The sequence below is a fragment of the Tiliqua scincoides genome, chromosome 14 (assembly GCF_035046505.1).
Source record: "Tiliqua scincoides isolate rTilSci1 chromosome 14, rTilSci1.hap2, whole genome shotgun sequence".
NCBI lineage: Eukaryota > Metazoa > Chordata > Lepidosauria > Squamata > Scincidae > Tiliqua > Tiliqua scincoides.
The window spans coordinates 517,673-545,275 of record NC_089834.1 but is presented as its reverse complement, the minus strand read 5'-3'; the positions used below and the strand labels follow the sequence as shown (position 1 = coordinate 545,275).

The window sequence follows — 27,603 nt, the reverse complement described above, 5'->3', positions numbered from 1 at the left end:
AAAGACATGGTATCCAAAGGCATTTTCCAAACATTTAGAAAAAAGTGTCCCTTTCGACTGGCCGAGAACCCTCTAGAACTCTTTTCCTCTTTGCAACTGGAGTGGTGGCACCTCCCTCCCCTCCAAGCAAGGTTGGGTGAAAACGGTTTGCATGACTAGTGAATTGATGTCAGTATGACAGGAGTGTGCATATTGCTGAGCTCTCCCAGAGCCCCTGCACAAAGCAGCGCCACTTAGTTTTCCTTACTCTCCCCTCTCTTGTTTTAGTACCGAGGCACAATAGCCACACCTGAAGCCCCTGATCTGCTCATTCCAACCCACAGCTGCAGCTCTTGAGCTCTGCAGGACAATCCTTTAATAGTGCCACAAATACTTTTTTCTCTGGAAATGCACCTTCTCAGGAGACATCTCCAAAAAGAGTTCAAAAATGGCTATGATCCCAGGGACTGTATGTCTGTTTTGGGGTGGCGAGAAGGGCTGCTCCTGCACTGTCTGCCCCCAGAGGCAGTGGAGCACTGCTAAAGTGTCTCACCAATACAGGATGTCAAGAAAAACTGGACTGCGCAAGAGCTGTCTACATGGAGAAAAGCCTTGGCAGAGAACTGCGAACAGACAAGCCCTCCTTGCTGCAGCCTCAGCCCCACCACCAAAGAAGCTTTTCCCTTGGCTTTTTTAAACAGATCCAAAGAAAAACTCCTCGAATGCTAAATACAGGCCTGTGCCAGGCTGTCAGCAGATGCCAAGCTCTGCAGAAATGGACAATCTACATTCAGGCACTTCTCTGTCTCTCTCTGATCTGCTCACCTGACTTGCAGACAACCAGCTGATGAAAACCACCTGGAAAGAGGAGGCAGCAGGTCTCCCAGAATGAGTCCATGGGGCCTAAGCAGCCTCAGGGCGATGCTCCTCCTTTTGTGTTGTTCGGCGGCAGAGGAGCAACCCCCACACCGCAGCCCTTGCTGCATGAGGCGCCCACTGGGGTTGATGCTGGGTGGGAGAAGGCTGCGATGGACAAGCATGTTCTGACACACCTCAGCAAACTCCTCCACCTACGGCTGTCTTGTCGCTCTCAAAGCAAAAGAACAAAAGTCAAATGAATGCCCACTCTGGGTGGGGAGACAGCAAGGGGCTTTGGTGGTCCACAATGGGCACTCTCCTTCCCACTGAGTCAGGCTCCTGGTGTGCCCGCCTGACCCATGAGGGGGACATCGGCCTTCTGCAGCTCCTCGACAGGTGTCCGGTTGGTGTGCACCACGATTGTGTTCTCATCCACAAGCTCGCAGGCCTGATTGGTGAACGCCGAGAGCGGCAGCGTAATCCGCTGCATTTCACGCTCGTAGACCTTTTGGTCGTGCTGCGCCTTCAGATCTCTGCCCCTGGTGAGACAGAATTGTACAAGGTAAGCAAATGCTGAGCAAATGCCGAACAGGAGAGTTTTTCCACCATAACACATCATTTCAACTCACCTAATTCACACAAGACATGGTCATAGGCCCTAGCCTAGATTGGGCAGTTTTGTGAACTCCTGTTAGCTCCAGGAGGAACACAGTTTTCATAAACTGTGCCGGAGTTTTCAAAACTGGAGACGGGTGAGCAGTGAGGTGGCTAAGTTTGCAGACGACACCAAACTTTTCCAAGTGTTGAAGACAAGACGTGATTGTGAGGAGCTCCAGAAGGATCTCTGCAAACTGACAGAATGGGCAACAAAAAGGCAGATGCGCTTCAATGTCAGTAAGTGTAAAGTCATGCACATTGGGGCAAAAAAATCAAAACTTCACATATAGGCTGATGGGTTCTGAGCTGTGACAGATCAGAAGAGAGATCTGGGGGTGGTGGTGGACAGGTCGATGAAATTGTCGACCCAATGTGCGGCGGCAGTGAAGGACAATTCTATGCTTGGGATAATTAGAAAAGGTATTGAGAACAAAACGGTTAATATTATAATGCCGTTGTACAAATCGATGGTAAGGCCACACCTGGAGTATTGTGTCCAGTTCTGGTTGCCGCATCTCAAAAAGGACATAGTGGAAATAGAAAAGGTGCAAAAGAGGGCAACTAAGATGATTCCTTGGCTGGGGCACCTTCCTTATGAGGAAAGGCTACGGCGTTTGGCCCTCTTCAGCCTAGAAAAGAGATGCCTGAGGGGGGACATGATTGAGACATACAAAATTATGCATGGGAAGGAAAGTGGATAGAGAGATGCTCTTTGCACTTTCACATAACACCAGAACCAGGGGACGTCCACTAAAATTGAGTGTTGGGAGAGTTAGGACAGACAAAAGAAAATATTTCTTTACTCAGCGTGTGGTTGGTCTGTGGAACTCCTTGCCACAGGATGTGGTGACGGCATCTGGCCTGGATGCCTTTAAAAGGGGATTGGACAAGTTTCTGGAGGAAAAATTCATTACGGGTTACAAGCCATGATGAGTATGTGCAACCTCCTGATTTTAGAAATGGGCTATGTCAGAATGCCAGATGCAAGGGAGGGCACCACGTTTCTTGTTATCTGGTGTGCTCCCTGGGGCATTTGGTGGGCCGCTGTGAGATGCAGGAAGCTGGATTAGATGGGCCTATGGCCTGATCCAGTGGGGCTGTTCTTATGTTCTTAAACTACAATTCCCAGGAGGCCTTGCAGGTCTTTTGTTATCTAGTGTGCTCCCTGGGGCGTTTGGTGGGCCGCTGTGAGATACAGGAAGCTGGACTAGATGGGCCTATACCCTGATCCAGTGGGGCTGTTCATACAGCAAGTGGGCAGATCTCTTGAGAGAGGGTGGTTGGAAGGAGGCAAGGATCTTCCTGCCCCTGAGCAAGCTTGCTAGAGGCTTGGATGAGACGTGGATGAGACGGTGGTGTAGGGAGGAGGGGTTTAGATTCGTTAGGCACTGGGGAACATTTTGGGACAAGCGGGGCCTGTACAAGAGGGACGGGCTCCATTTGAACCAGAATGGAACCAGACTGCTGGCGCATAACATTAAAAAGGTGGCAGAGCAGCTTTTAAACTGATCCCTGGGGGAAGGCCGACAGGAGCCGAGGGGCATCCGGTTCGGGACTCCTCATCCCATAGGGATGAGGATGGGGAGGTTAGAGAACAACAAGACAAAGGCAGGGTAGGAGAAGAAATTGGGAAAGGTAGGGTGATGGGATGTGATAGACGGTTTGGCACAATGAGAGGATGCGGGGACAAAGGAGCGAATAAGCAGCCCATCCTGGGGCATTCTGTGTATAAATGCTTTTATGCGAATGCCCGAAGTCTACGAGCAAAGGTGGGAGAACTGGAATGTCTGGTGACAAGGGAAAATATTGACATAGTGGGCATAACGGAAACCTGGTGGAATGCGGAGAATCAGTGGGATACCGCAATCCCGGGCTATAAACTCTACAGGAGGGACAGGCAGGGGCGTGTTGGAGGTGGGGTGGCCCTTTATGTTAAGGAAGGGATAGAATCCAGCAAAGTAGAGACTGAAGGTGGGTCCGACTCCACCGTAGAATCTCTGTGGGTTAAATTACCAGGCTTGTGCAGCAATGTAATACTGGGGGTGTGCTATCGTCCTCCAGACCAGAAATCTGATGGGGATCTTGAAATGAGGAAACAGATCAGGGAGGTGACAAGGAAGGACAGGGTTGTAATCATGGGGGACTTCAATTATCCTCATATTGACTGGGTCAATTTGTGTTCTGGTCACAATAAGGAAACCAGATTTCTTGACGTGCTAAATGACTGTGGCTTAGAGCAGCTAGTCACGGAGCCCACCAGAGGACAGGTGACTCTGGATTTAATTTTGTGCGGTACGCAGGACCTGGTTAGAGATGTAAACGTTACTGAGCCATTGGGGAACAGTGATCATGCTGCGATCCGTTTTGACATGCACGTTGGGGGGAAAATACCAGGCAAATCTCTAACAAAAACCCTTGACTTCCGACGGGCGGACTTCCCTCAAATGAGGAGGCTGGTTAGAAGGAGGTTGAAAGGGAGGGTAAAAAGAGTCCAGTCTCTCCAGAGTGCATGGAGGCTGCTTAAAACAACAGTAATAGAGGCCCAGCAGAGGTGTATACCGCAAAGAAAGAAGGGTTCCACTAAATCCAGGAGAGTGCCCGCATGGCTAACCAGCCAAGTTAGAGAAGCTGTGAAGGGCAAGGAAGCTTCCTTCCGTAAATGGAAGTCTTGCCCTAATGAAGAGAATAAAAAGGAACATAAACTGTGGCAAAAGAAATGTAAGAAGGTGATAGGGGAGGCCAAGCGAGACTATGAGGAACGCATGGCCAGCAACATTAAGGGAAATAATAAAAGCTTCTTCAAATATGTTAGAAGCAGGAAACCCGCCAGAGAAGCGGTTGGCCCTCTGGATGGTGAGGGAGGGAAAGGGGAGATAAAAGGAGACTTAGAGATGGCAGAGAAATTAAATGAGTTCTTTGCATCTGTCTTCACGGCAGAAGACCTCGGGCAGATACCGCTGCCCGAACGGCCCCTCCTAACTGAGGAGTTAAGTCAGATAGAGGTTAAAAGAGAAGATGTTTCAGACCTCATTGATAATTTAAAGATCAATAAGTCACCGGGCCCTGATGGCATCCACCCAAGGGTTATTAAGGAGTTGAAGAATGAAGTTGCAGATCTCTTGACTAAGGTATGCAACTTGTCCCTCAAAACGGCCACAGTGCCAGAAGATTGGAGGATAGCAAATGTCACGCCTATTTTTAAAAAGGGAAAGAGGGGGGACCCTGGAAACTATAGGCCGGTCAGCCTAACATCCATACCGGGTAAGATGGTGGAATGCCTCATCAAAGATAGGATCTCAAAACACATAGACGAACAGGCCTTGCTGAGGGAGAGTCAGCATGGCTTCTGTAAGGGTAAGTCTTGCCTCACGAACCTTATAGAATTCTTTGAAAAGGTCAACAGGCATGTGGATGCGGGAGAACCCGTGGACATCATATATCTGGACTTTCAGAAGGCGTTTGACACGGTCCCTCACCAAAGGCTACTGAAAAAACTCCACAGTCAGGGAATTAGAGGACAGGTCCTCTCGTGGATTGAGAACTGGTTGGAGGCCAGGAAGCAGAGAGTGGGTGTCAATGGGCAATTTTCACAATGGAGAGAGGTGAAAAGCGGTGTGCCCCAAGGATCTGTCCTGGGACCGGTGCTTTTCAACCTCTTCATAAATGACCTGGAGACAGGGTTGAGCAGTGAAGTGGCTAAGTTTGCAGATGACACCAAACTTTTCCGAGTGGTAAAGACCAGAAGTGATTGTGAGGAGCTCCAGAAGGATCTCTCCAGACTGGCAGAATGGGCAGCAAAATGGCAGATGCGCTTCAATGTCAGTAAGTGTAAAGTCATGCACATTGGGGCAAAAAATCAAAACTTTAGATATAGGCTGATGGGTTCTGAGCTGTCTGTGACAGATCAGGAGAGAGATCTTGGGGTGGTGGTGGACAGGTCGATGAAAGTGTCGACCCAATGTGCGGTGGCAGTGAAGAAGGCCAATTCTATGCTTGGGATCATTAGGAAGGGTATTGAGAACAAAACGGTTAGTATTATAATGCCGTTGTACAAATCTATGGTAAGGCCACACCTGGAGTATTGTGTCCAGTTCTGGTCGCCGCATCTCAAAAAAGACATAGTGGAAATGGAAAAGGTGCAAAAGAGAGCGACTAAGATGATTACGGGGCTGGGGCACCTTCCTTATGAGGAAAGGCTACGGCGTTTGGGCCTTTTCAGCCTAGAAAAGAGACGCTTGAGGGGGGACATGATTGAGACATACAAAATTATGCAGGGGATGGACAGAGTGGATAGGGAGATGCTCTTTACACTCTCACATAATACCAGAACCAGGGGACATCCACTAAAATTGAGAGTTGGGCGGGTTAGGACAGACAAAAGAAAATATTTCTTTACTCAGCGCGTGGTCGGTCTGTGGAACTCCTTGCCACAGGATGTGGTGCTGGCGTCTAGCCTAGACGCCTTTAAAAGGGGATTGGACGAGTTTCTGGAGGAAAAATCCATTATGGGGTACAAGCCATGATGTGTATGCGCAACCTCCTGATTTTAGGAATGGGTTAAATCAGAATGCCAGATGTAGGGGAGAACACCAGGATGAGGTCTCTTGTTATCTGGTGTGCTCCCTGGGGCATTTGGTGGGCCGCTGTGAGATACAGGAAGCTGGACTAGATGGGCCTACGGCCTGATCCAGTGGGGCTGTTCTTATGTTCTTATGTTCTTATGTAGGTTGTGGCAAGTGGGGACATGCCACTTGAAAGGAGGGTGCGAACTTGCCCATAGTCTACTGATGGTGCATTACACACCACTGCCAATGGTGCGTTCTGCACCAGTTTCAGGGGATCTCAAAAGAAGAGGTAAAATGCCTGCAATATATATAATATACATACACACCCCCCCCCCGCGCTGAAACAGGCATTGCAAATGTGCAACACTGGTAAGAAAGGGCATCACTTTTTGCAGTACTATCCAGAGTGCTGATCCTTATCTGACTCCCAGGCAAGCTGGCCTCACCCAAGAAAACAAAAATTAGAAAGCCAGGGCTTTACGGCCCCCACATTCACTTGGTGGCTTTGCATCCCGTGATCTCCCATCCCTTGCTCTGTTTGGACAGGGGCACAATTTCAGCACTTGCCCTGGGTGCCATTTTCCCCAGATGGGCCACTGAGCTGCCAGCCACTGCTGCAGACAGAAGGCAGTCCAAGAACAGATGTTGCTCAGTGCAGAGCTGACTCCCGTTGCAAGGCCAGCTCCAAGTGCCCTTGCGCAAGTGAAGGCAGAGCAGGAGCCTGCTGGGTCCCCAAGCGCTCAGCTCAGCCTGCGGCACTGCAGCTGTGGCAGACTTGCAACCTCAAGCAGCCCTGGCCCCGAGGGCACACCTGTCGCAGTACTCGGTGGCAGCGGCAGTTCCCTTTCCTACGCTTGAAGCAGCCAGTGGCAAAGGCACGGGGCTGCCCCTCAGCTCTGGCCCACCAGCTGTCCTCATCTAACACTGTGCCAACCAGGGCATTGCCAATTTGGCAGTGTTGGGCGAGGAGTCACTTCAGAATACTTCCTTTTCTAGGCTCTCCTGAGGTCTTTTTTACCATCTTGCCCTCCCATTTCACTCCTCTCTCAGAAAAAGAGGCAAGGCTAGCTGAACTCACAGCCAAAGATGTCTGAAGTGGGGAGGGGATGGTGTTCTACAAGGGATGTCTGCTTCTGCTAGTTTTGACTGTGGGGGGGGGGGAACAGATGTCTAACTGAAGGCTACGAACTTGTTTTTTAACACAGGATGTGGAATCTATTCTCAGGAAGCAGAAATCTGTCTGCACTGCCACCTTCTGCTCCCCTGTAAAACTGCAATAAACAAGAGGGGAGACCTGCACCAAGTCTCTTTCCTGCCTGGACTCAACCCCCCCCCCGCCCTGCTGCTGCCCCATCCTCAAGTCCCACTCCTTAACTGAAGAGCCCATGAGAAAAGCTATACCTCATCTCCACGTAAGGGCAGCTGTCCCAGAAGGGCTCCCTGGACGCCCAAGGGCAGCAAAGGATGCTCCTCAGATCCGCTCTTCTCCCGGCTCTTCCTCAGGCTTGTGGCGGTGAAGCAGAGGTTCAACTCCACCCCCTGAAACCCTTCTCCCGCCCTCTAAACCAGTGGTCTTTTTCAGGTCATGCCAATAAATAAAATATGAGGCTGGGGCCCCACTGTCGATCCTGCCCCTCCCTATTTGCCCATCACCTGCCACATCACCATCCTCTCCCCACCCCCGTAACACTCTCCCAGCCCTGTTCACTGTAACCAAATATTCTTATTAGAGAGAGCAGAAAAAGTTACCCTGAAGCCTGGCACCAGTGAAAGGAATTTCAGTGCAACTGCTAAGACCCTGAGCAGACCGGAACACCATCTCCTGGTACCTGAAGGGTACACCAGATGCCTCCCCCTTTACCTGGTGGTGCTCTAGTCCTGTGGTCTTCCACCTATTTCATTCCTGTAAGTTGCCAGGACACCACAACTGAGGCTTCACAACCCTATTGGGAACCAGACCTCAAGGCTGAAGAACACTACTCTTTAACTTTTCTAATTGTGGAGTCTTCCAAACCAAGTCCAAAAAGCGGAAGCAGCCAGGTACTGCTGCATGGCTCAGTCACCAGGGCCATTTTCCACCTAGAAACAGCTGCTTCCTCCCAAAAACAGCCCCCCCCCAACAAGGCCAACAGAGCAGCAGGTGGGAGGGAGGAGGCCCCAAACTACATCACCCACGCCACTACTCCTCCTACTCTCTGGCTCTGAAGAGGAAGCACAGAAGATAAAAGGGGGGGCGCGCCCCCCACCAGTCCACCGATAGACACGGCCTCCTCAGTCCCTACTCCTGCTTCCAACCCTCTCTGCTGCTCCAGCCCTCCACAGAGGCCTGCACAGCACCAGCCTGTGGGGAGGCGGGCACCATTCAGCATAGATGCACCAGGTCGGCCTGACTGAAGGGGCACTTGGAGCTGTGGCCACCTGGAGCGCAGTGGAAGGCAGTAGCAACTGGCTAACCACCTTCCATGCAAAGCCCCTCTAAGGGTCAGCTCTAGGCAGCAGGGCTCGGCACAGGAGCAGAGAGCTCTGACCACAAAGGCGGCACAGATCCCTCCTGGAGGGCACTGAGCTGCCTCCCCACAGAACACAGCAGGAATCTTCCCCCTTCTCTCAGCACAGCCTTGGCAAGGGGGAAGCCCACTAGTCTTGGGGGAGGGCGGAGGCCAGATTTGCACAGCCACATTTTCTAGTGGCACAGGAGAGAAGGGGAGATTGCCCCCATCCAGGAAGCATAAGCCGCTACAGAGTAAACATTTTCCGAGAGATTAAAAACTGATTGAGAACAGCGAAGGGTGCAATTGTGTTCCTGGCAACACCTGGCAACATCTGGGATACAAAAGACTTAAACCCACACACTGATCTTATCTTGGCACACAGTCACAGCAAAAGCTGTTTGCCATCACAGGCAGCCAGCACCCAGCCCCGGACGGCACTTGCCTCTTGTAGATGTAACCCACAGCGATGCCGGCACCAATGGCAATGAGGATGGCCACCATGATCAGTCCCAGCACGTAGCCTGTCAGGGACGAAGCACAGTAGCAGCAGTGAGCGTCTGCCCAGAGCCGGGGGGGGGGCCCTCCCGCACAGCCTCCCCTCGTCTTCTGCAGTGAAGCTGCGCAAATGAGGTACACACCAGAGAATTTCGAGAGCCAGATTTTTTGAGTGGCTTTGAAAGAGCAGTGAGGTGGCAGATAGGATCAGAAAGAAGACGGGTGAGGAAGGCTGGAATTAGAGGGACACAGAAGCCAGGACACTAGCCATGAATGGCAAGGGACACCGGTGGGCAGAGCACTGAGGGCATTTTTGCCAGTGACCAGGAAGCCCTGCCAGTCATTCTGGTTTCTGACTCTTCTCCAAACACAGCCCATATGCTCCCAACCCTTTCCCCCTTCCACTCATGAGGACCAGAAACTTGGCTTTCTTAAAGCAAAATTGCTGAAGACAAACATGTCACAAATCCATGTGCCAATCCTGCTTTGGGAAGCCAAACATTCCAGCCATTTTGGACAACAAGCCAAAAACAGAACTCTACCCTAAGCAGGCTGAGTTGCTGCAGGATTCATCCAGGAGCATGTCTTACCCAGGGTGCCCAAGTCCTTCTTCTCATTGGGCCTCATCTTGACTCTCTGGCTGATCCCAACCACCGGCTGGACTGCGGCTGCTTTGCTTCGTGCTGGTGAGTCGCTGTTGGCAGATTCAAACACTTGGTCTGTCCCTCTGACAACCACCGTTTCGACAACAAGAGCTGGGGGGCCCGTGGGGGTCACACCTGCTGGGCAGAAAAACAGCAGTAAAGTCTCCTAGTGGGGTAGTAGAAACTTGGCTCAGATGCAGCCAGTGGAGGTGCTGGATCAGAACGGCAGGACGTTCCCCAACAAGCAGCCCCACCTCAGCAAGACCCACGTGCCTTCCAAGCTTGGCCCTTTCCTCACCCCAACACCTTTTCCTGCTGCTGCCAGTAGCTCCCTTCCCAGCCCGTGCAGGATCACGAGAAAGACAGGCCATTGGGAGCAGAGTACAAACAGGGGCTGGGCCTGGCCTGCCCCAGCCCACAACTCTCTCTCTCCTATGGGCCTGGAATAAGGGGTTTATTTAATCGGATGGCAAAATACAGGAATAAGGAATAAGGGTAATAATACAGGAATACAAAAATAGGAATAAGGGATGCTCTCATTAAACCGCAAATCCTGCCTGTTTATCTCTGCCTCGCTTGCTGTCAAAGGGCCCCTGTCCTTCCCAATCCTGCTGGATTCCAGCAGGGCAGACTTGGGCCAATTTAAGCAACGTTCTCTGCATGCTAGCCAACTAGGCAGCCCTGAGGCAAACTCAAACTGTCTTCTGCCACACAGAAGTGTTGCCTTAAGAGCTGCAACTGTTGAACTGATCTTATGACAGACACAGCTGCCTTCGGGGGACTGTTCAGTGCCCCAGTAAATCAAGCAGCAACTGGATACATTTTGGAATCCAAGCACAAGCACCGTTTGAAGAGGTCTCCCCTGCGGAAAGGGAGGGCCTCTTCCAAGATGGTGCCTGCCTGCTGAACTTCACAAATACTTTAGAGCAGTGTTTCTCAAACTATGGGTCGGGACCCACTAGTTGGGTTGCAAGCCAATTTCAGGTGGGTCCCCATTCATTTTAATATTTTATTTGTAATACATTGGATGATGCTACCATGGTATGTGACTGCATTTGGGGAAATGTTGCAGACCTGTACTTTTAACAAGCTACTGTGTGCATGCTTTTAACAATGATAGTCAATGGGACTTACTCCTGGGTGTGAGCAGGATAGCAAAAAAAAAAAATTATGCTTGATGATGTCACTTCCGGTCATGACATCACTTCCAGTGGGTCCTGACAGATTCTTATTCTAAAAAGTGGGTCCTGGTGTTAAATGTGTGAGAACCACTGCTTTAGAGCATTTAATCTGAAAGATCTGCTGCCTGATTAAACTGGGGTACCTCTTCAGTAAGTGGCTCAGAAGTTTTCAGAGTTGGTCAGCCAATGAGCCTTGGCAATATTATTGCACAGTGCAGATCACAGCTTGCGCACTGTGACACACAGGTGACCAAAAGATAGAATGACAGGTTGGGCAGCCCCTTTCCTGAATCCAGAGTATTCCAGAAACTGTAACTTCTTCGAGCACTGACATGAAGCCTCAGGTGGAAAATTCCACATCATTCCCCATGTGATGGTTGCGCAAAATTAAAAATATTGTGTCAAATTACCTTAAGGCTACGGGTATAAGGATACATAAAACATAAAAGAAATAGACTTGAGCCATCCCCAGGATGCTCCACAAGTCATATGCAAGTGTTCCAAAATAAGGAGAAATCCAATATCCAAAACGCTTCTGGTTCCAAGCACATCAGATAAGGGATGCCCAACCTGTATCAGGCACCAGATCTGAAAGGGGCACCACTCCCTCTGCAGGGCAGCTTCACAACTCGGGACCATTTGTGGTCCCTGTGGCTGGATGCCCAGGCAGAGACAGTGGCTGGGGTGCCCAACTCTTGTCTAACTCCAGACCCCATCACAACAGTTCACGCACTGGTGATACCAACATGCTCCACTTGGGGCTGCCCTTGAAGACCGCTTAGTGCAGGAATATCAAACTTCATACAGAGGACCAAAATGAGTGTTTATGGTGCCTGCTGAGTGCCGGAAGTGACATCATTATGAAGATGCTGGTCAAAAAGAATCACTTTGTTCTCACATAGAAACTCATGAGCTGCAAGTGGCAGAAGAGGAAATCTTGTTCCAATTTTTGAGCCCAGTTTTCAAGCTGGGAGAGCACAATTATATTGGGGGCCAGATAAACTGCTTCCAGGGGCCCCATTTGGCCCACAGGCCTTGTGCGCGACACCCCTGGCAAAAGGAGGCAGCCTATGTAACGATGGCGGGCGGGCGGGGGGACGGGCTGACCCCACTGACCGGCTCCCGCTCTCTCTGTGCCACCTGGCCGCCTGCTTTGGGCTTTCAGGCCCTGGAGGGTGCAGGCCGAGGGAGCTCAAGAACCACCTTCCTCTGCATGCGACTGCCTGGCCGCCCCCAGGGCCAGGTGGGCCTCGCTGCAGGGGTGTCCCACCCAGGAACTTGGGGGAGGGACAGGAGGAAGGGCCTTCCTGCAGCAGCAGCAGAGCTGTGGGTGGGGCGGCTCCGGCTCCTGCTGTTAACTTCCGCGGAGCAGCGCTGCTGTGCCGAGGCGGGGAGTCCCCCTGGCTCCTCTCCAGGAGGAAGAAGGGCGGGCAGCTGCTCAGAGAGGCCCCGCCCCCGAGCAGCAGCCGCCTCTGCCCCAGACCACGTGGCGGGCGGGGCGGCTTGTTTACAGTCGGGCTCTGTTGCGGAGGCGGTGACATCACCCGAACGGCCAGCCAATGGGGACGGGCGCAGGGCCTGGAGACAGCGCGGGCCAATCGCGAGGCGGCGCCCCCCCGCCCCACACGTGGGGGGCAGAGGCGGCGCAGTGCGGAGCCCCCCTTGCGGGGCTGGCCAAGAGCGCCTCTGGGCATGTACGGAGTGCGCCTCGCCCGGAGGGCCCCCGCCGCCCGCCCCGTCCTGCTCCGCCGGGACTCCTCTCCCCTCCTCTCGGACGCGCGGCCCGCGCGTGGAGCAGGCGCGGCGCCTGGAGCCCCCAGCCCGCTGGCCGGCACGACCCGCAGGCGGGCCCTGGGGCCGAGCAGCCGGAGCGCGGGGGCCGCGGCGCCGTCCCGCTCCTCCCGCAGCCGCTCACCTTCCGCGGCCGCCGCGCAGCTCCGCAGCAGCCCCCACGCCGCGCAGCAGCCCAGTAGCAGCAGCGCCCGCGCCCGGGACGGCTCCATCGCCCCGCCGTCGCGGCCTCGCCTCGCCTCGCCCTGCGCCGGTAAACACGCCGGCTCCGCCTCCCAGCGCCGCGGGCGCCCGCCGGGTCCTACGCCCGCCGCAGCCTCCCGCGCAGCCGCGCGCAGGGGGCGCTGCGGGCCTCAGCCGGCGCCTGCTCCGGGAAGGGGGCTGGACGCGGCTCGGACCTCCAGGCGCCTTGACGGGGCTGATGCAGCCTCCCTTCCTGGCGGGTGGCCCTGCTCGGGGCCGGTGCTCTCCTCCACCCCGGGACGAGGGTCCCCGGCCTGCGCGTCTCCAGGCCGCGCGCCGGTGGCAGCCTGGCTGGGGGACCGGGGCTGGGCTGGGCTGGGGCCCGAGGAGCGGCCCCCTTCCAGGGCTGGCGCCACCCACAGGTCCCATCCGGCTCGTGCAGCTCCGCCAGGCGACGCCCCCTGCTCTCGGACCTGCGGGTCCTGCTCCGCGGGGTGGCTGCTTGGCCGCCAGGCGCTGCTCCGACCCCGGGAGAAGAGGAAGGCGGGGGAGGGGCCGGTGGGAGCCTGTCTGGGGGGCCTGCAGGCGCCAGCACTGGCGCGAGGGGCCTCCAGGGTGCCGCTCCCCTCCTCTCCAGGGACGTAGCAGCAACACACACTTCGCGTCCTTCCCCAGCAGGCGCCGGAGCTCCCGGGGCAGGTGCTGGCAGTGATGTGGCGCCCTGACTGCCCTCAGCCCTTCCTTTCTTTTCAGGCTGGCCGCATCCCTGGAGGGCCCAACGACACGCCCCCTCTGCAGCCCCTCCCGAGGAAGCCTCCCTAGAGGCGCCCTGCTACAGCCGGTTTTGGGGGAGCAAGTGATACGGTGATTTAGTTGTCTGGGCATGTGCAGAGTGCGCCTCGCCCGGAGTGTCCCTCCGCTGGGGCCTGTCTTGAGCATCCCGCCTCCTGCCCCCGCGGGAGCCCCGCGACACCCCCCCCCCCAAGCAGCTCCAGGCAGCCGGGGGTTGACAGGACTGGACTGCCTGAGGACGTGGACTGAGCGAGCAGAGCAGCAGAGTGCAGCCAGTCTAAGACTGCCTGCAGTTGGAGGGGCAGCAGCGCCCTGCAGACCAGCCTCTCCCCCCAGCCCCTAGTGGGTCGGTGGTGGCCCCCTGCCCTGGCTGCAGCCTGCCCATGCTCAGAGGCAGGGCCTAGGAGAGGGGGTAAAGGGGGTGATTTGTACCCAGCCTAGGGTCAAAAGGGGGACCCAGGAGCCAAAGGAGGGGGCCCAGAAATTTCCTGGGATCTATCATTTTTGTCCGAATGGGACACGGCCACGAGCATGTGGCTGCAGCTACTGAGAAGCCGTATATGCTGGGCACGATGCTCCTTAACTCCATGTCAGATCTGGAAGGAAACTGGTCTGCTCCGGTAGCTCCTTGGCTTGTGGATCTGCTTACCAGGAAGGAGTGTAGAGGAACTCAGGGACAGAGCTGTGGGGCTACAGCTACTGCAAAAGCAAGTTTTGGTATGCACAGGACACTTTCTATCCTAGTGTGAACCTAAATATGATGATGCTTATTTTCTGCATGATTTTCTAGATTCAAAAGATTTTAGAGACTTTGGGCACCATCTGAACCCACTTTTCAGCACTGAGGTAAGGACAATGTAGCTCTGAAGTAAGGGAACAAACATTCCCTTCCTTCAAAGAGGCCTCCATGAGTGTCCCCTAACTGCAGAATGCTGCACATACCCCACTGGCACAGCTATGCCAGTGCTGGAAAGTGGGTTAGGATTTGGGTCTAAGGAGTGTTTGCTTTTCCATATTACTGTCTCCAGCTGCAAACCAGGCTCCAAAGACTTTTCCAGCTGTCTCCCCTCCCCCCACCTTGCCCCTGTTCTGCTCGCCTCCCCACTCTGTTTCACCTTTCCTCCTTTGTCAAAGGGCCCTAAAGAAACTTCCGTACCCACTGGTAAAATTCCTCTCAGAGGTCCTGCTCAGAGGCACTCTCGCCCAAGCCCGTGCTGCCTGGGATCGCTTCTGAGAGCTTCGGGAACCCTCTGGCAGAGTGCTGGGAGGTGAGGGCAGTCTTTGTTCCAATGCTGGGTATGCTTTCTTGGGAGTAAGCCCATTGGCACCAATGGGAATTGCTTCAGAGTAGACTTGCTGAACAGTTGCGCACAGAGGGGGGAGGAGCGTGGCCCACCATCCCTGGGCAAGGCAATGAGGTGCGGGGCAGAGACCGCCTCACCCCGCAGCAAGCGGGCGAGGCCGGGCCCCCTGGGCAGCACATCCCTCCTTCCCCTGCGGAGAAGCCCTGAGTCAACAGAAGGGGCAAAGCCTCTTGGTGCCTGCCTGCCTGCGCAGCCCTGTCCACGTCCCCCTGCCGTACGTGGGCGAGCGAGGTGCACTCTGGAGAGCCAGCCCTGCCTGCCCTCCTTCTGGGCGCCAGTCTGAGGCAGGGGTGCCTCGAGAATTCAACCCGGGAAGGCGGGTCCCCCTCTCAAACAGCCATCCAGCGGCAAGAGGCTTGTGGGTTTCATCCTGGGGCACGGGAGCGTTTGGAGCCCAGGTCTACTGGACCCACCTCAGCCTGCAGAGCCCAGGTCAACCCGCCCCCCCCCGCTCCCCACGGCGGCCTCACCCTGGATGGCACCACTGCTGGCGCTGCCGGGGAGAGACAAAAGCTTGTGTCGAGGGCTGACTTTCAATAGATCGAAGCGAGGGAGCTGCTCTACTACTTATGAAACCCTGACCCAGAATCAGGACCTCTACGAATGATTTAGCACCAGGTCCCCACGAATGTGCGGTGCGCTATGGGCGAGAGGCGGCCCCCTTCCGGCCGCGCTCCACTCCCGTGGTGGACGGCCTTATTCAACTGAGATAAGTTGGATATCATCAGGACAGAGCAATCCCAAACCCTCCCCTTCCTGCTTCAGCCAGAAAGCCGTAGCACTGAGGAAGGATTCTGCATCAAATCTCTGCTAGTCTCACCCCTGCCGCTTCTTGGAACAAACCGTCTCCCAGGATGGGCTTCTCTGTGTGAAGCACTCATTTGGACAGGCTGCCCTCTGTGCCTAGCCTGGGTGATCACATCCGCAGAGACAGGCTTCCCTTTTGCAGGCCCGCCTCTGCCGCTTCCTTGGGTTGTGCTCCTGTCGTGAATATGTACATGTTAGGCCTTGGTTGGCATGTGGAGCCTGAACCAAACTAAGTCAGTAATGAAGAAGTTGCTAGAAGTTCCTAGCTGCAAGAATGTGAGTAAACAAACACAAAGATTGTTGTCTCTCCTCTGCTGGTCCAAAAGGACAGACAACAAGAATTGCACCCATTGGAATGAAGCACCTTTGCCTTATCAAGCTGATGAAATGCAGCTGTGGATCTCCTGTTGGGAGGGGCAGGAACTAGGAGGACTAGCAACCAGACCCACTTCAAGAAGGTTCTGTCCTCAAAAGTTCTGATTGGACAGTCTAAATAAGTATGAAGTCACCTCAGTATTAGCATAAGAAGTAGAATAATGAGGCCCAAAGGGTGGGTCTGCTGTCATGGGGTGGGGCAAGTGCCTTTCCCCTTAAAATGGATTAAGTTGGTTGTTGGCTACCCAGGTGTAGTGTATCAGTAATTTAGAGAATAAAACCTGGGCATGGGTGCCTGAAAAGAGCAGACAGCAGGAGGAAGGGAGCTGGGGGTTAACAGCTTTTACACTGAAAGAAATGCTGAGATTATTAAATACTGTTAATAATAATTAATAAATAATACCTGTAAGGTGGTAATTTTAGCCTACTTTAGTTACATGATCTAGCTGTTTTAGCTACTGTAATTCATGTAAATATATATTTTTGCAGCAATTGAAGCTCCCTTAAAGTTATGATAAAAATCTCATACTTGAAAATTGAGTGCAATAATTGACCAAGGAAATGTAAGTTAATAGGACCTGAGGGTTGAAGTAAGAAAAATAGAAAGCATTGCCCTTGGGGGTTTATGGAGGAAGGTTAAATCCTGCTTAACTTGGGAATCTCCCCTGGTCCTTCCCTACCCCAAGGGTGATGTTTGTGAAATGGTGGCAGCCAGGGTTCTTAAGTGCCTGACATGGTGAATAGTAGTTACAGGATTCTGCTAAGTGTCTGGCATGGTAATTAGTGGTGGGTACCTCCAGTGGTGTTTTGTTAGGTGGATGTGGTGAGTCACAGTGTTTGGTGATGCACGCCTGTACTTAACAGAAGGGATAGTGATGTTGGTCACCTGAAATAGAACTGGGTGGTGCTAACCAATGATACATGGTCTTTGGTCAATTTGCACTGGTTAACATGTATTTGGTAGTAGCTGTTTTTTGTTTTGTGGAGTAAGGAATGCAGCGGGAGAGTAGTTTAGAGAAAGGAGCTGCCAAAGTACTTTTGGAAGCAGTACAACTTTCAGCTGCTGATTTGGAGTTGTTGCAGTTTTCCCACTCCCAAGACTGAGCATTTGGAGTTTTGCTTTCTTCAGGAACAATTTGAAAGAGCAACAATGTCACTTCCTAAATATTCTGGAGATCTGGATAATTTAAAGGGGATGGAAAAAGGCAGTGATGGATATGATGGTGCTGTAGGAGGGGCTCAGGATTTTGTAGCTCGCCTAAAAATTAAGCACAAAGTTTTGCCTGATACCTCGAATGAGGGAAGTGCTTCTGAGGCTGCTGGGTCTATGAAGGGGGAGTTGAGTTTAATGTATCAGCTCCTGCAAGTGCAGACTCAGATGTTACAGGACCAGTGTAAATTTTTCAAGGAAGATAGAAGAGATCATAAAAGAGAGAGAGAGTACCAATGTCAGTTAGAGTTGGAGAAAAAACCACAGATTGATCCACGTACTCTACCAAGATGAGCATCTAATATGAATATTTTGGACTATTTGTGTTTGTTTGAAAAAGCTATGAGGCAGAACAGTGGAACAAAGTAAATATTTAAAGTTTCTTACTCCTTTGATTCAAGATAAAGTGGCTGTGAACATTTTGGCATCTTTATCAGAGGAAGCTACTTACCAACATTTCAAGGGTGCTCTTACTCGCAGACTAGCCCTTACTTCTGATGGTCTGCATAGGAGGTTTCGCCAGTTTAAGAGACAGCCTGGAGATTCATTAGTAGAGGTTATGTCTTAGCTTGAACACAGAATAGATTTATGGCTGCAGGCAGAAAAAGTTATGACCCTGCAGCAGTTAAGGAATGTGTTTCTAAAAGAACAATTTTTTTCTTTATTCTCAGTAGATCTTACAGCTATGATAGAAGATCAGAAGCCAGATTCACCCCAGAAAGCTGCAGATTTGGGAGATGCTAAACTTGCAAGGAGACCGGGAAATTTTAATCTTCGTCGAGTTCCAGAGCAACGACCACGGTTTGATCGTGGGTGAGAGAAGAGACAGTATGATGTAGGCTCACATAGAGAACAGCGGGAAGTGCAGACAGTTTCTCAAGAACTGTTGGCTCCTTGTGAGTCAAATCATACTGTTTATAAAGGGCTTGGACAGTCTAAGGAAAGAGGGAGACTTCTGCTAGTAGATACTGTATCCCATATCACTTGCATTTTTTGTAAGGAACCTAGCCATGTAAAAAGGGATTGTGAGCAGTATAAAAGAGGGGATGCTAAGGGTGGTTGCCCACAGGTTTGATATATTAAGCATCTATTAGTGGAGGAAGTGGCTGCTCTTACAAAAATTAGGGAACAGGAGGGTGTGGCCAAGGCCTTACAAGATATTCATGAGGAAGTAGTTACTCTTACAGGCTTGGGAGGCTCTACAGCAGGGGTGCTCAATAGGTGGATCGCGATCTACCGGTAGATCGCGAGGCAAAATGAGTAGATCGCGGAGTGCCGACCCCCCCTTCAGGTGCCTCTGGGAGGGAACGCTGGGAGTAAGGTCCATTGTACTCAATGGGGCTTACTCCCAGGTAAGTGTGGCTAGGATTGCAGCCTCACAGCCTAATCCTAGGCATGTCTACTCAGGAATAAGTCCTGTTATACTCAGTGGGGCTCAAGGTATACCAACATATATTGTACACATAAATGTTATATGTTATGATGGCGTGAACATTGTAAAAAAAACTCTGGTAGATCTCCGGGCCTTGCTGGGTTTCAAAGTAGCTCTCGAGCCAAAAAAGTGTGAGCACCCCTGCTCTACAGTAACAGCACAGTAATACAGTAATATGGGTGCTCATTCATATGCAACCTCGACACGTTATTTTGAAGTAACAAAAATTTATATTAAGTTTTGAGATTTTTGAGGCTCAAGTTCCTGTTATAATACATCCAGAGCCCGTACCGCCTCTGATTTTAAGAGCTGATGTCCTTTGTCAGACTACGCAAATTTTAGCTATTACCTGTGCACAGGCCATATGTCAGGATGGAAATAGTAATGCAGAAGGTGCAAGGGCAACATTGTCTATGAGTGCAGAAAGGGTAGAGGAGTTGGAAGATCAAGAACAACAACAATTGTGAGAGGCATGGACTATGGCATTGCAGAGTGAAGTAGCTCAACATGAGTTTAGGGAATTGGTACAGTCTGATTTGTCATTGGCAAGTTGTAGAGAGAAGGCAGTATCAAGAGAAGAAGATATGGTAGAAATGAGTGAAGGTATTGGGTCTAAGTGTGTAAAGGCCATTCTTTTGAATGGAAACCTGCCAGACAGCTTGTTGTGCCTGTTGCTTTTAGGGAAATGCTCCTGAATACTGCACATGCATCCCCATGGGGCGTGCATTTGGCAGCTAAGAGGACTTTGGCTAGATTATCTGAGCAATTTTATTGGCCTGGAATTTGGCAAGATGTTCAGCAGAAATGTAAAGTATGTCAAACTTGCCAATTTTGAGGAATACCAACTGATGAAACTAGGGCTCCATTGCAACATTATCCATTTCCCTCAGTACCTTTTGAAACAATTGCTTTAGGTATTCTCAGGCCTTTGAGTCCAACTAGGACTGGGAAATATATTCTTTTGATTCTTGACCATTTTTCAAGATATGTGGAAGGATTTGCATTATCATCCATTACTGCTCTAGTAGTAGCAAAGGTACTTCTTGATTTTTCAGCACGGTTAGGAGTGCCTCACACATTGATTTCAGATCAGGGACCTCAATTTGTGAGTAAATTAATACAAAAAATGGCAGAGATATCAGGTATTCAACACCTTCCTGTAGCAGTGTATAATCAGCGTGGGAATGGGGTGACAGAAAGAGCGATTCAGACTTTGACTCAAATGTTACACTCTTACGTGGCTGATCATGAAGCAGGTTGGGATCATGAGCTTCCATTTTTACTTTCTGCATTTAGGGAAGCGCCTCAGGAATCGTTGGCCTTTAGCTCAGCTTGTTTTTGGATGCTCATTGAGGACACCTTTGGATTTACATAAAGAACATTGGCAGGGTAAGCTTCAGCATATGCTGGCTACAGTGAAGGACTATTTGACAATTCTTCAGACAACAATAAAAACTGTGAGGGAATGTGCTGAAAAAAATGTGATGGGGGCACGTGCCTCTCAGAAAGAATGCTATGATGCAAAATGTCGTATACTTTTGTTTGCACCAGGATCTAAGGTTTTGGTGTTGAAACCGGATCATCAAGATAAACTGCAGGGCAAATGGGAGGGTCCATGTATTGTAAAGAAATGCTTGTCTAATGTCAACTGTTTGATTGTGCCACTGGAGGGAAATAAGAAACCAAAAGTTCTCCATGTTAATAGGTTAAAACCTTATTATGAACATGTTGTTTCTGTCTTAACCTTAAGATTGGAGGAGGAGGAGGACTAAGGAACCAGATGGGGTGGAAACAATGGAGTTGCCTGAGGATGAGACATGGAATCAGGAAGTCCAGTTACAAGAAGTTTTACAGAAACATTCTGTTATTTTTAATAACAAACCAGGTAGAACCACTCTTGTCGAACATTCTTTTTTTTCCCCCCAAAAATATTTTATTCATTCATTACAGATACAGGAAAGGAAATAGGCTTAACTTTGGGTAGGGTACGCTTGTCGAACATTCTATTTATACTGCTCACAGTGCTCCTAAGACTAAGTGTCGTCCTTTTTCTGGGAAGTAGAAGCAGATTTTAGAAAAAGAAATATAGGAGATATTGGAATTAGATATTATTGAGCCTGCAGCTAGTCCATGGTCTAGTGTTCCAGTAGTGATTGGTAAGAAGGGGTTGGATGAGAATGGAGATCCACAGTTTAGAATCTGTGTTGATTTCCGTCCAATTAATAAGATAAAAACATTTGATGCTCATCCCTTAGCAAGAGGGGATGATCTTTTGGACCAGGTTAGTGGAGCTCAGTATATTTCTTGCCTGGACTTATCTAAAGGGTTTTGGCAAGTATTACTAGCACAAGATAGTAAATGTAAAACTGCTTTCTCATTTGGACAATTTCAGTTTAAAGTTTTGCCTTTTGATCTTGCAAATTCTCCAGCTACATTTCAAATGTTGATGAATATAGTTTTGTGTGAATTTAGTACTTTTGCAACCGCTTATTTGGATGATATTTGTATATTTTCAAACTCCTGGGAGGAACATTTGAAACATCTAGATTTGGTCCTCACTAAACTCCAGCAGGTGGGGCTTATGGTTATCTAAATGTCAGTTTGCCAAGTCATATGTAGATTTCCTTGGGTTTCGAGTAGGGAGAGGACAAATTCAACCATTACAGGTTAAAGTTAAGAGTGTATTAGATTGGCAACCTCCAAAAACTAAGAAAAATTTGTTAGCATTTTTGGGCTTGTCGGGTTATTACAGTCGATTTGTACAGAATTATAGTCAGATTGCTGCTCCACTTACGCATTTAACAAGAAAGAATGCTCCTGGAAAGCTTAAATGGACTTCAGCTTGTCAGATAGCTTTTGATACTCTCAAGCAGTGTTTGGCTAGGGCACCTATTTTAACAGCACCAGATTATTCACAACCTTTTATTTTGCAGACTGATACAAGTTCTTGTGGGCTGGGTGCAATTTTGGCCCAGTATGATCATCAAGGTCAACTTAAGCCTATTGTTTCTCTTTCTCATAAATTGTTGAAGCATGAACAAGCATATTCTACTGTGGAAAAGGAAACATTAGCTGTAGTTTGGGCAGTAATGAAGTTACACCATTTTCTTCTAGGCACCCGTTTTCTGATCCAGAGTGATCATAGTCCCTTTCAGAGTTTGGAGCGTATGTCTTCTAACCAAAGGATTTTAAGGTGGTGTTTGATTTTACAAGATTATTCATTTTCTATTTTCCATATTCGGGGAGTTTTAAATTCTGTGGCTGATTCATTGTCACGGAGATGGGGCTCACAAGATGTTTTTGACAGTCCTAGTATAGGCATAGTGTGGGCACTGTGTCTTATGGGATGCCGAAATATTTTATGGTTTTAGTTTTAATGTATATCTCATTCCGTGGGTTGGAATAGTTCCAGTTTTGGCTGGAATCTCTTCCAATTTGGGAGGGGCGTGTCACGGGGTGGGGCAAGTGCCTTTCCCCTTAAGATGGATTAAGTTGGTTGTTGGCTACCCAGGTGTAGTGTATCAGTAATTTAGAGAATAAAACCTGGACTGGGTGCCTGAAAAGAGCAGACAGCAGGAGGAAGGGAGCTGGGGGCTAACAGCTTTTACACTGAAAGAAATGCTGAGACACCTGTAAGGTGGTAATTTTAGCCTACTTTAGTTACATGATCTAGCTGTTTTAGCTACTGTAATTCATGCAAATATGTTTTTTGGAGCAATTGAAGCTCCCTTAAAGTTATGATAAAAATCTCATACTTGAAAATTGAGTGCAATAATTGACCAAGGAAATGTAAGTTGTTAGGACCTGGGGCTTGAAGTAAGGAAAATAGAAAGCATTGCCCTTGGGGGTTTATGGAGGATGGTGTAGGTGGAGGAAGGTTAAATCCTGCTTGACTTGGGAATCTCCCCTGGTCCTTCCCTACCGCAAGGGTGATGTTTGTGACACCGGCCCCTTCTTGGACCGGTGCAACATCCTACAAGCTGTGAGCTCCACTGTCCAACATAGGCATCTGGCCTCAAAGGTAGCCTGGAGCTAAAAGATCTACAAGAAGCTGACCCAGGTGAGAGATAGGGATTAATAGAAATAGCCTGCTAGCTTTGTTGTTTTATTGCTGATATGTTTCCTAAATGTTTATGCCTCTAGCATTTGCTGCCTTATGTAATTTATGTAATCTTATGTACTTAATAAAGTAAAATCTCTTTTACTCAGTTGTTTCATTGTCTGTTGGGGACAAAGGTTCAGAATCCTGTCTAACTGTTCACCAAGTGCTCATTGAGGTCTAGTAACTTGAGGACTGAAGCTTTAATTGGAGAAAGTGCTCAGTGCCTACAAGGGACAGAATTAAGGGTCTCAGTGTCCCTGGACTGAGACACTGGCACGTACAGGGTGGTTGCAGTACTACTGAACAGGGGGCCTTGAGAGCTTTAGATTCGAGAACCAAGAGCTCTGACCACCCCAACCCCCCCTAAGTTTGCAACATCCCCCCGGATGTTTTTAAGAGCTTGAGAAAGCCCAAAACACAGAAGTGCAAAATAGTCAAACTTCTTTGACCAAGTGACCATGGCAGGAGTCTAACCCCAAAGACCAAGATCCAGGGCAGGCCACACCTTGGAGTCGTGGGTCTGGACGTGGCTCCCAGGCTTCTTCAGACTTCCAAGTGGGACTGGTCCTTGCCAGCACACAACAGTGTTGGTTGTGGGATCAGCCTGGTCCTTCTGGGGTGTTTGAGAAGCCAGGTACATTCACAGGTGAATCCCCCATAACAGCAGAGGTGGGGCTTGTCTTGGAGACTGGCTATACAAAAGGAGAATTGTATAAATCATCATCCACAGGTGATCTAAATCCACAGCACCCCTAAGGAACACTGAAACAGTCCCACGATTCTCCAGTGTAGGTGCAGCGGATAGCAGGCTCCAGGAAACAGAGCATGTCCATGAAAAAAACATGGGGTTGTCCATCAAGAAATACAGACATGTGATCCCAACAGGCTCTCCACCAGGCTGTCTGGTGGTGCAGCAGAAGGACCAAGGCCAAGGCTATACCTTTCCACAGAGAAGGAACACCCTGCAGCTTTGACAAAGTTGGGTTCTGCAGTTTCTGTTCAGAATCTGTAAAAACAAGCAGACAAACAAAAAGCATTGTAAGCACAGCCGGGTAGACCTGGGCTATCTGGAGACACAGTCCATCCGGGAGGGTGGACCTGTGCTGCCCAGAGGCAAAGTTCCACAGTGTGCTCTGGTCTACCCATTCTGGGTATAGCCGGGTAGACGTGGGCTCTCTGAAGACAAAGTCCCTCCGGGAGTCCTAGTGTACCCATTGTAAGTATAGGCCTGAGGACCTGGGATGCCTGGAGGCAAAGTCCTGCCAGAAGTCCTGGTCTACTCGTTGTAGGTATAGCCGGATAGACCCGGGCTTCCTGGAGGCAAAGTCCCTCAGGGAGCCCCAGTCTACCCATTGTAAGTGTAACCAGGTAGACCTGGGCTCCCTGGAGGCAAAGTCCTGCCAGGAGCCTCGGTTGACCCATTGTAAGCATAGCCACCGAGACCTGGGCTGCCCAGAGGCAAAGTCCCAGAGGGAGCCCTGGTCTACCCGTCATAAGCATAGCCATGCAGACCAGGGCTCTTTGGAGACAACAACCCTCCAGTAGCCCCAGTCTACCCATTTTAAGTATAACCAGGTAGACCTGGGCTCCCTGGAGGCAAAGTCCCCCCCGGGAGCCCCGGTCTACCCATTGTAAGTATTGGCCGTAGGAGCTGGAATGCTTGGCAGCAAAGACCTGCTGGGAGCCCCTGTCTAATCAGTTTAAGTATAACCGGGTGGACCTGGGCTCCCTGGAGGCAAAGTCTCTCAGGGAGCCCTGGTCTACCCATTCTATGTATAGTCGGGTAGACCAGGGCTCTCTGGAGACACAGTCCTTCCAGGAGCCCCGGTCTACCCATTGTAAGTAGAGGCGGGAAAACACAGGATCCCTGGAGGCAAAGTCCTGCCAGGAGCCTTGGTCGACCCATTTTTAAGCATAGCCGGGGAGTCCTGGGCTGCCCAGAGGCAAAGTCCCAGAGGTAGCCCCGGTCTACCCATTCTGGGTATAGGCAGAAGGACCTGGGCTCTCTGGATACAAAGTCCCTCCGGGAGCCCTGGCCTACGCATTGTGAGTATTGGCCGGAGGACCTGGGATGCCTGGAGGCAAAGTTCCACAGGGAGCCCTGGTCTACCCGTCGTAAGCATAGCCAGGCAGACCAGGGCTCTTTGGAGACAACGACCCTCCGGTAGCCCCAGTCTACCCATTTTAAGTATAACCGGGTAGACCTGGGCTCCCTGGAGGCAGTCCCTCAGGGAGCCCCGGTCTACCCATTGTATGTATAGTCTGGTAGACCAGGGCTCTCTGGAGACACAGTCCATCTGAGAGCCCTGGTCTTCCCATTGTAAGCATAGCCGGGTAGACCCGGGTTTTCTGGAGGCAAAGTCCCCACGGGAGCAGCAGTAATAGGTTGCGTTTCCAGGCATAGAAGGATGTACAGAGGCAGCTTAGATGCACTGATGGTGTGGTTTGTTAGACATAAGGATTAAGTTCATCTCTTCTTTCTCAACAGGACTTTGCTGTGTAATCTTGTCTAGATAAAACTGGGCTGTTATGAGCTGGAGCCAAATAAAAGCCAGTCTGCAGAAGATTACCTCAAGACCTTTATGGAGTCAGAGGTGAAGCCACTATGGCCAAAAGGCTGGATGCAAGCTAGGTATGGTTCCTGCTTAGATTCAAATACTACATTTTTCATTCTTCTATATGACTAGTTTTGACCCACAGTTTGAGAAACACTGGGCTAGAGAATGAGGATGGTAATGTGTTGCAGAACAAATACAATTTTTGAGATGGTGAAATACCTTTTTTCCTTTTGGAGCAGGAACCAGATGACTAGAGATTTGATGCCATCTAATATCTCTTCATTCCTAAAAAAAATCACCCATCCTAAAATGAGCACAGTCTTTCTTGGCTGATTCTCACTGGATGTAATAGGTTCTAACTTAAAAATTGCATTCATGCTTTCAAGCATATTCTCCATCAACAACCTATAGTAACTGATTCAAATAAGACACCAGTGAATCTCTTGCACATTAAATCTTGACAATAAGTCAAATTACAGATAATCTTGCCTCTCTGGGAAACTTTGCACTGGGCAGAAGATGACTTAAATCTCAGGTGGAGATTTAAGATGACTTAAATCTCAGGTAACCTAGGCTTACCAAGCCATTTATTATCCAGAACACCTGTGCTAGATACAGTATTGCTTTTGAACTACTGGGTCATAGTTGAAGTTGATTATCCCAGTGCTTTAGTCTATTCTCCCATTTTACCTACTTCAAGTCCTCTAGAAGTTAGAAAATCAGTGCGGATGAAATAGCCAGAGACACTGACTAGTTATAGTTTATTTGCTGTTCTACTTTTTGTTGTTGTTACTGTCAGTTCATCAATGACTTTCAGAGTCTTTGGAAGTGGAGCAATGTTGGAGTTCCAGCACTTTAGTGGAAATTGAGCACATCTGTAATATTTGCATTCAAATGCTATCTACTTATGCCAATAGGTGTAAATATCACATGCAAAATATGAGGTTCAAGGCATGTTGAACTAGACCATGTGAAACAGCATCATGGTTGCTTTGGAGTTCAGAATCCTGAAGTGTCTTTAAAAAAATGTATACAGGCACACTCCTGTATCTATGGTTTCAGTTTATCAGCAGATACAGGACCCCTGTAACCATTAGTTTTAAAGCCTTAACTGGGTGACAGCTGGGTGCTTGGTTATACAAATTGCTATAAACCTGCAGGCTTATAGTGCATTGCAGGCTGCCTCCTGGCAGCCAGAGCACCTGAAAAAAACACTGAGATCAACAGGAAGTAAAGTTACCATTTCCTGTTGACCTTGGAGTTTTTAAGTGTTCCAACTGCCAAGTGGCAACTACAGGCTTATAGCAAAATGTATAACCAAGCACATTTTTGCCCTGATAAGGCTTTAAACACGTTAGGGGGTGTGCAGATGGTGTCCCTGTATCTGCGGTTTCTGTATGCATGGGGAGGAGGTCAATGGAACAGATCCCCCATGAATATGGAGGCATGCCTGTATGTTGAAGAAAAAGGGATTAAATCCGAGTGTCCCGGATATCATGATTTGAGACAAAGTTCACCAGCTTGGTTGTTGCGTAGCTGATTTATAACTTTCCAGGTTTCTGGGAATACACATTTTATGTTGGGCACCTTAAGCAACATTGCTGCTGTTCTTGGTGTAGTGTGCCATCCATTTTGGACTAACACTTCTGGTTAGTTTCATGTCTGTTTAGTAGAATCAAATAATTATTGCATTTCTGGACTGTGAACAAAACGCCAAATTTAAAGTACAGTTCTCCCTTGCCATCCGTGGACTTTACCAAGGATACCATGACTTTGGCATCTCAGATTTGTCTGTGGATGGTGGTGGGGGGGCAGTCTCTGACACTTCCGGAAGCCACTTCTGGCTCATGCCAAGGCCTTTGACCTCCTCCCTTGGCCCTGGCATGACTCGCAATGCAATACAGAAGCATTTAGGATACATTTCCATGATTGAGGGGGCCATGGACCTCAGAGTTTGATGAATACAACTATCCTTGAAGCTTCAGCCCACCATCTGTAATAAGGACCTGTTTCACAGGGCTTTTGAAAGGATTGCTGTGTGTGTGTATAAAGTGCTTTGAAGAGCTGAAATGCCTTTATATGCCAGCTAGTAGTATAGATCCTCTTGGTGGATGTTGA

The 27,603-nt window shown here is 50.0% G+C and overlaps 1 protein-coding gene and 1 long non-coding RNA gene across 3 annotated transcripts; one reads left to right on the top strand and one right to left on the bottom strand.

The window, feature by feature from the left end:
- Positions 1–672: 672 nt before the first annotated feature.
- Positions 673–12,897, bottom strand: PIK3IP1 (phosphoinositide-3-kinase interacting protein 1). Of its 2 annotated transcripts, none has more exons than XM_066609554.1 (4): positions 12,787–12,897; positions 9,637–9,828; positions 8,994–9,072; positions 673–1,376 (listed from the first exon to the last, which is right to left on the bottom strand). In XM_066609554.1, exons 1-4 carry the CDS (start codon positions 12,872–12,874, stop codon positions 1,169–1,171), a joined length of 567 nt encoding a protein of 188 aa, XP_066465651.1. In that variant the 5' UTR covers positions 12,875–12,897; the 3' UTR covers positions 673–1,168. The 2 variants fall into 2 exon arrangements, with proteins under 2 accessions (XP_066465651.1, XP_066465652.1); XM_066609555.1 differs by having other exon boundaries at positions 9,637–9,825.
- A 480-nt stretch (positions 12,898–13,377) lies between these two features.
- LOC136634197 (uncharacterized) lies at positions 13,378–23,029 on the top strand. The gene is made up of 2 exons (XR_010793285.1): positions 13,378–13,709; positions 18,068–23,029. It is a non-coding gene; the product is annotated as an uncharacterized lncRNA (long non-coding RNA).
- Positions 23,030–27,603: the final 4,574 nt, after the last annotated feature.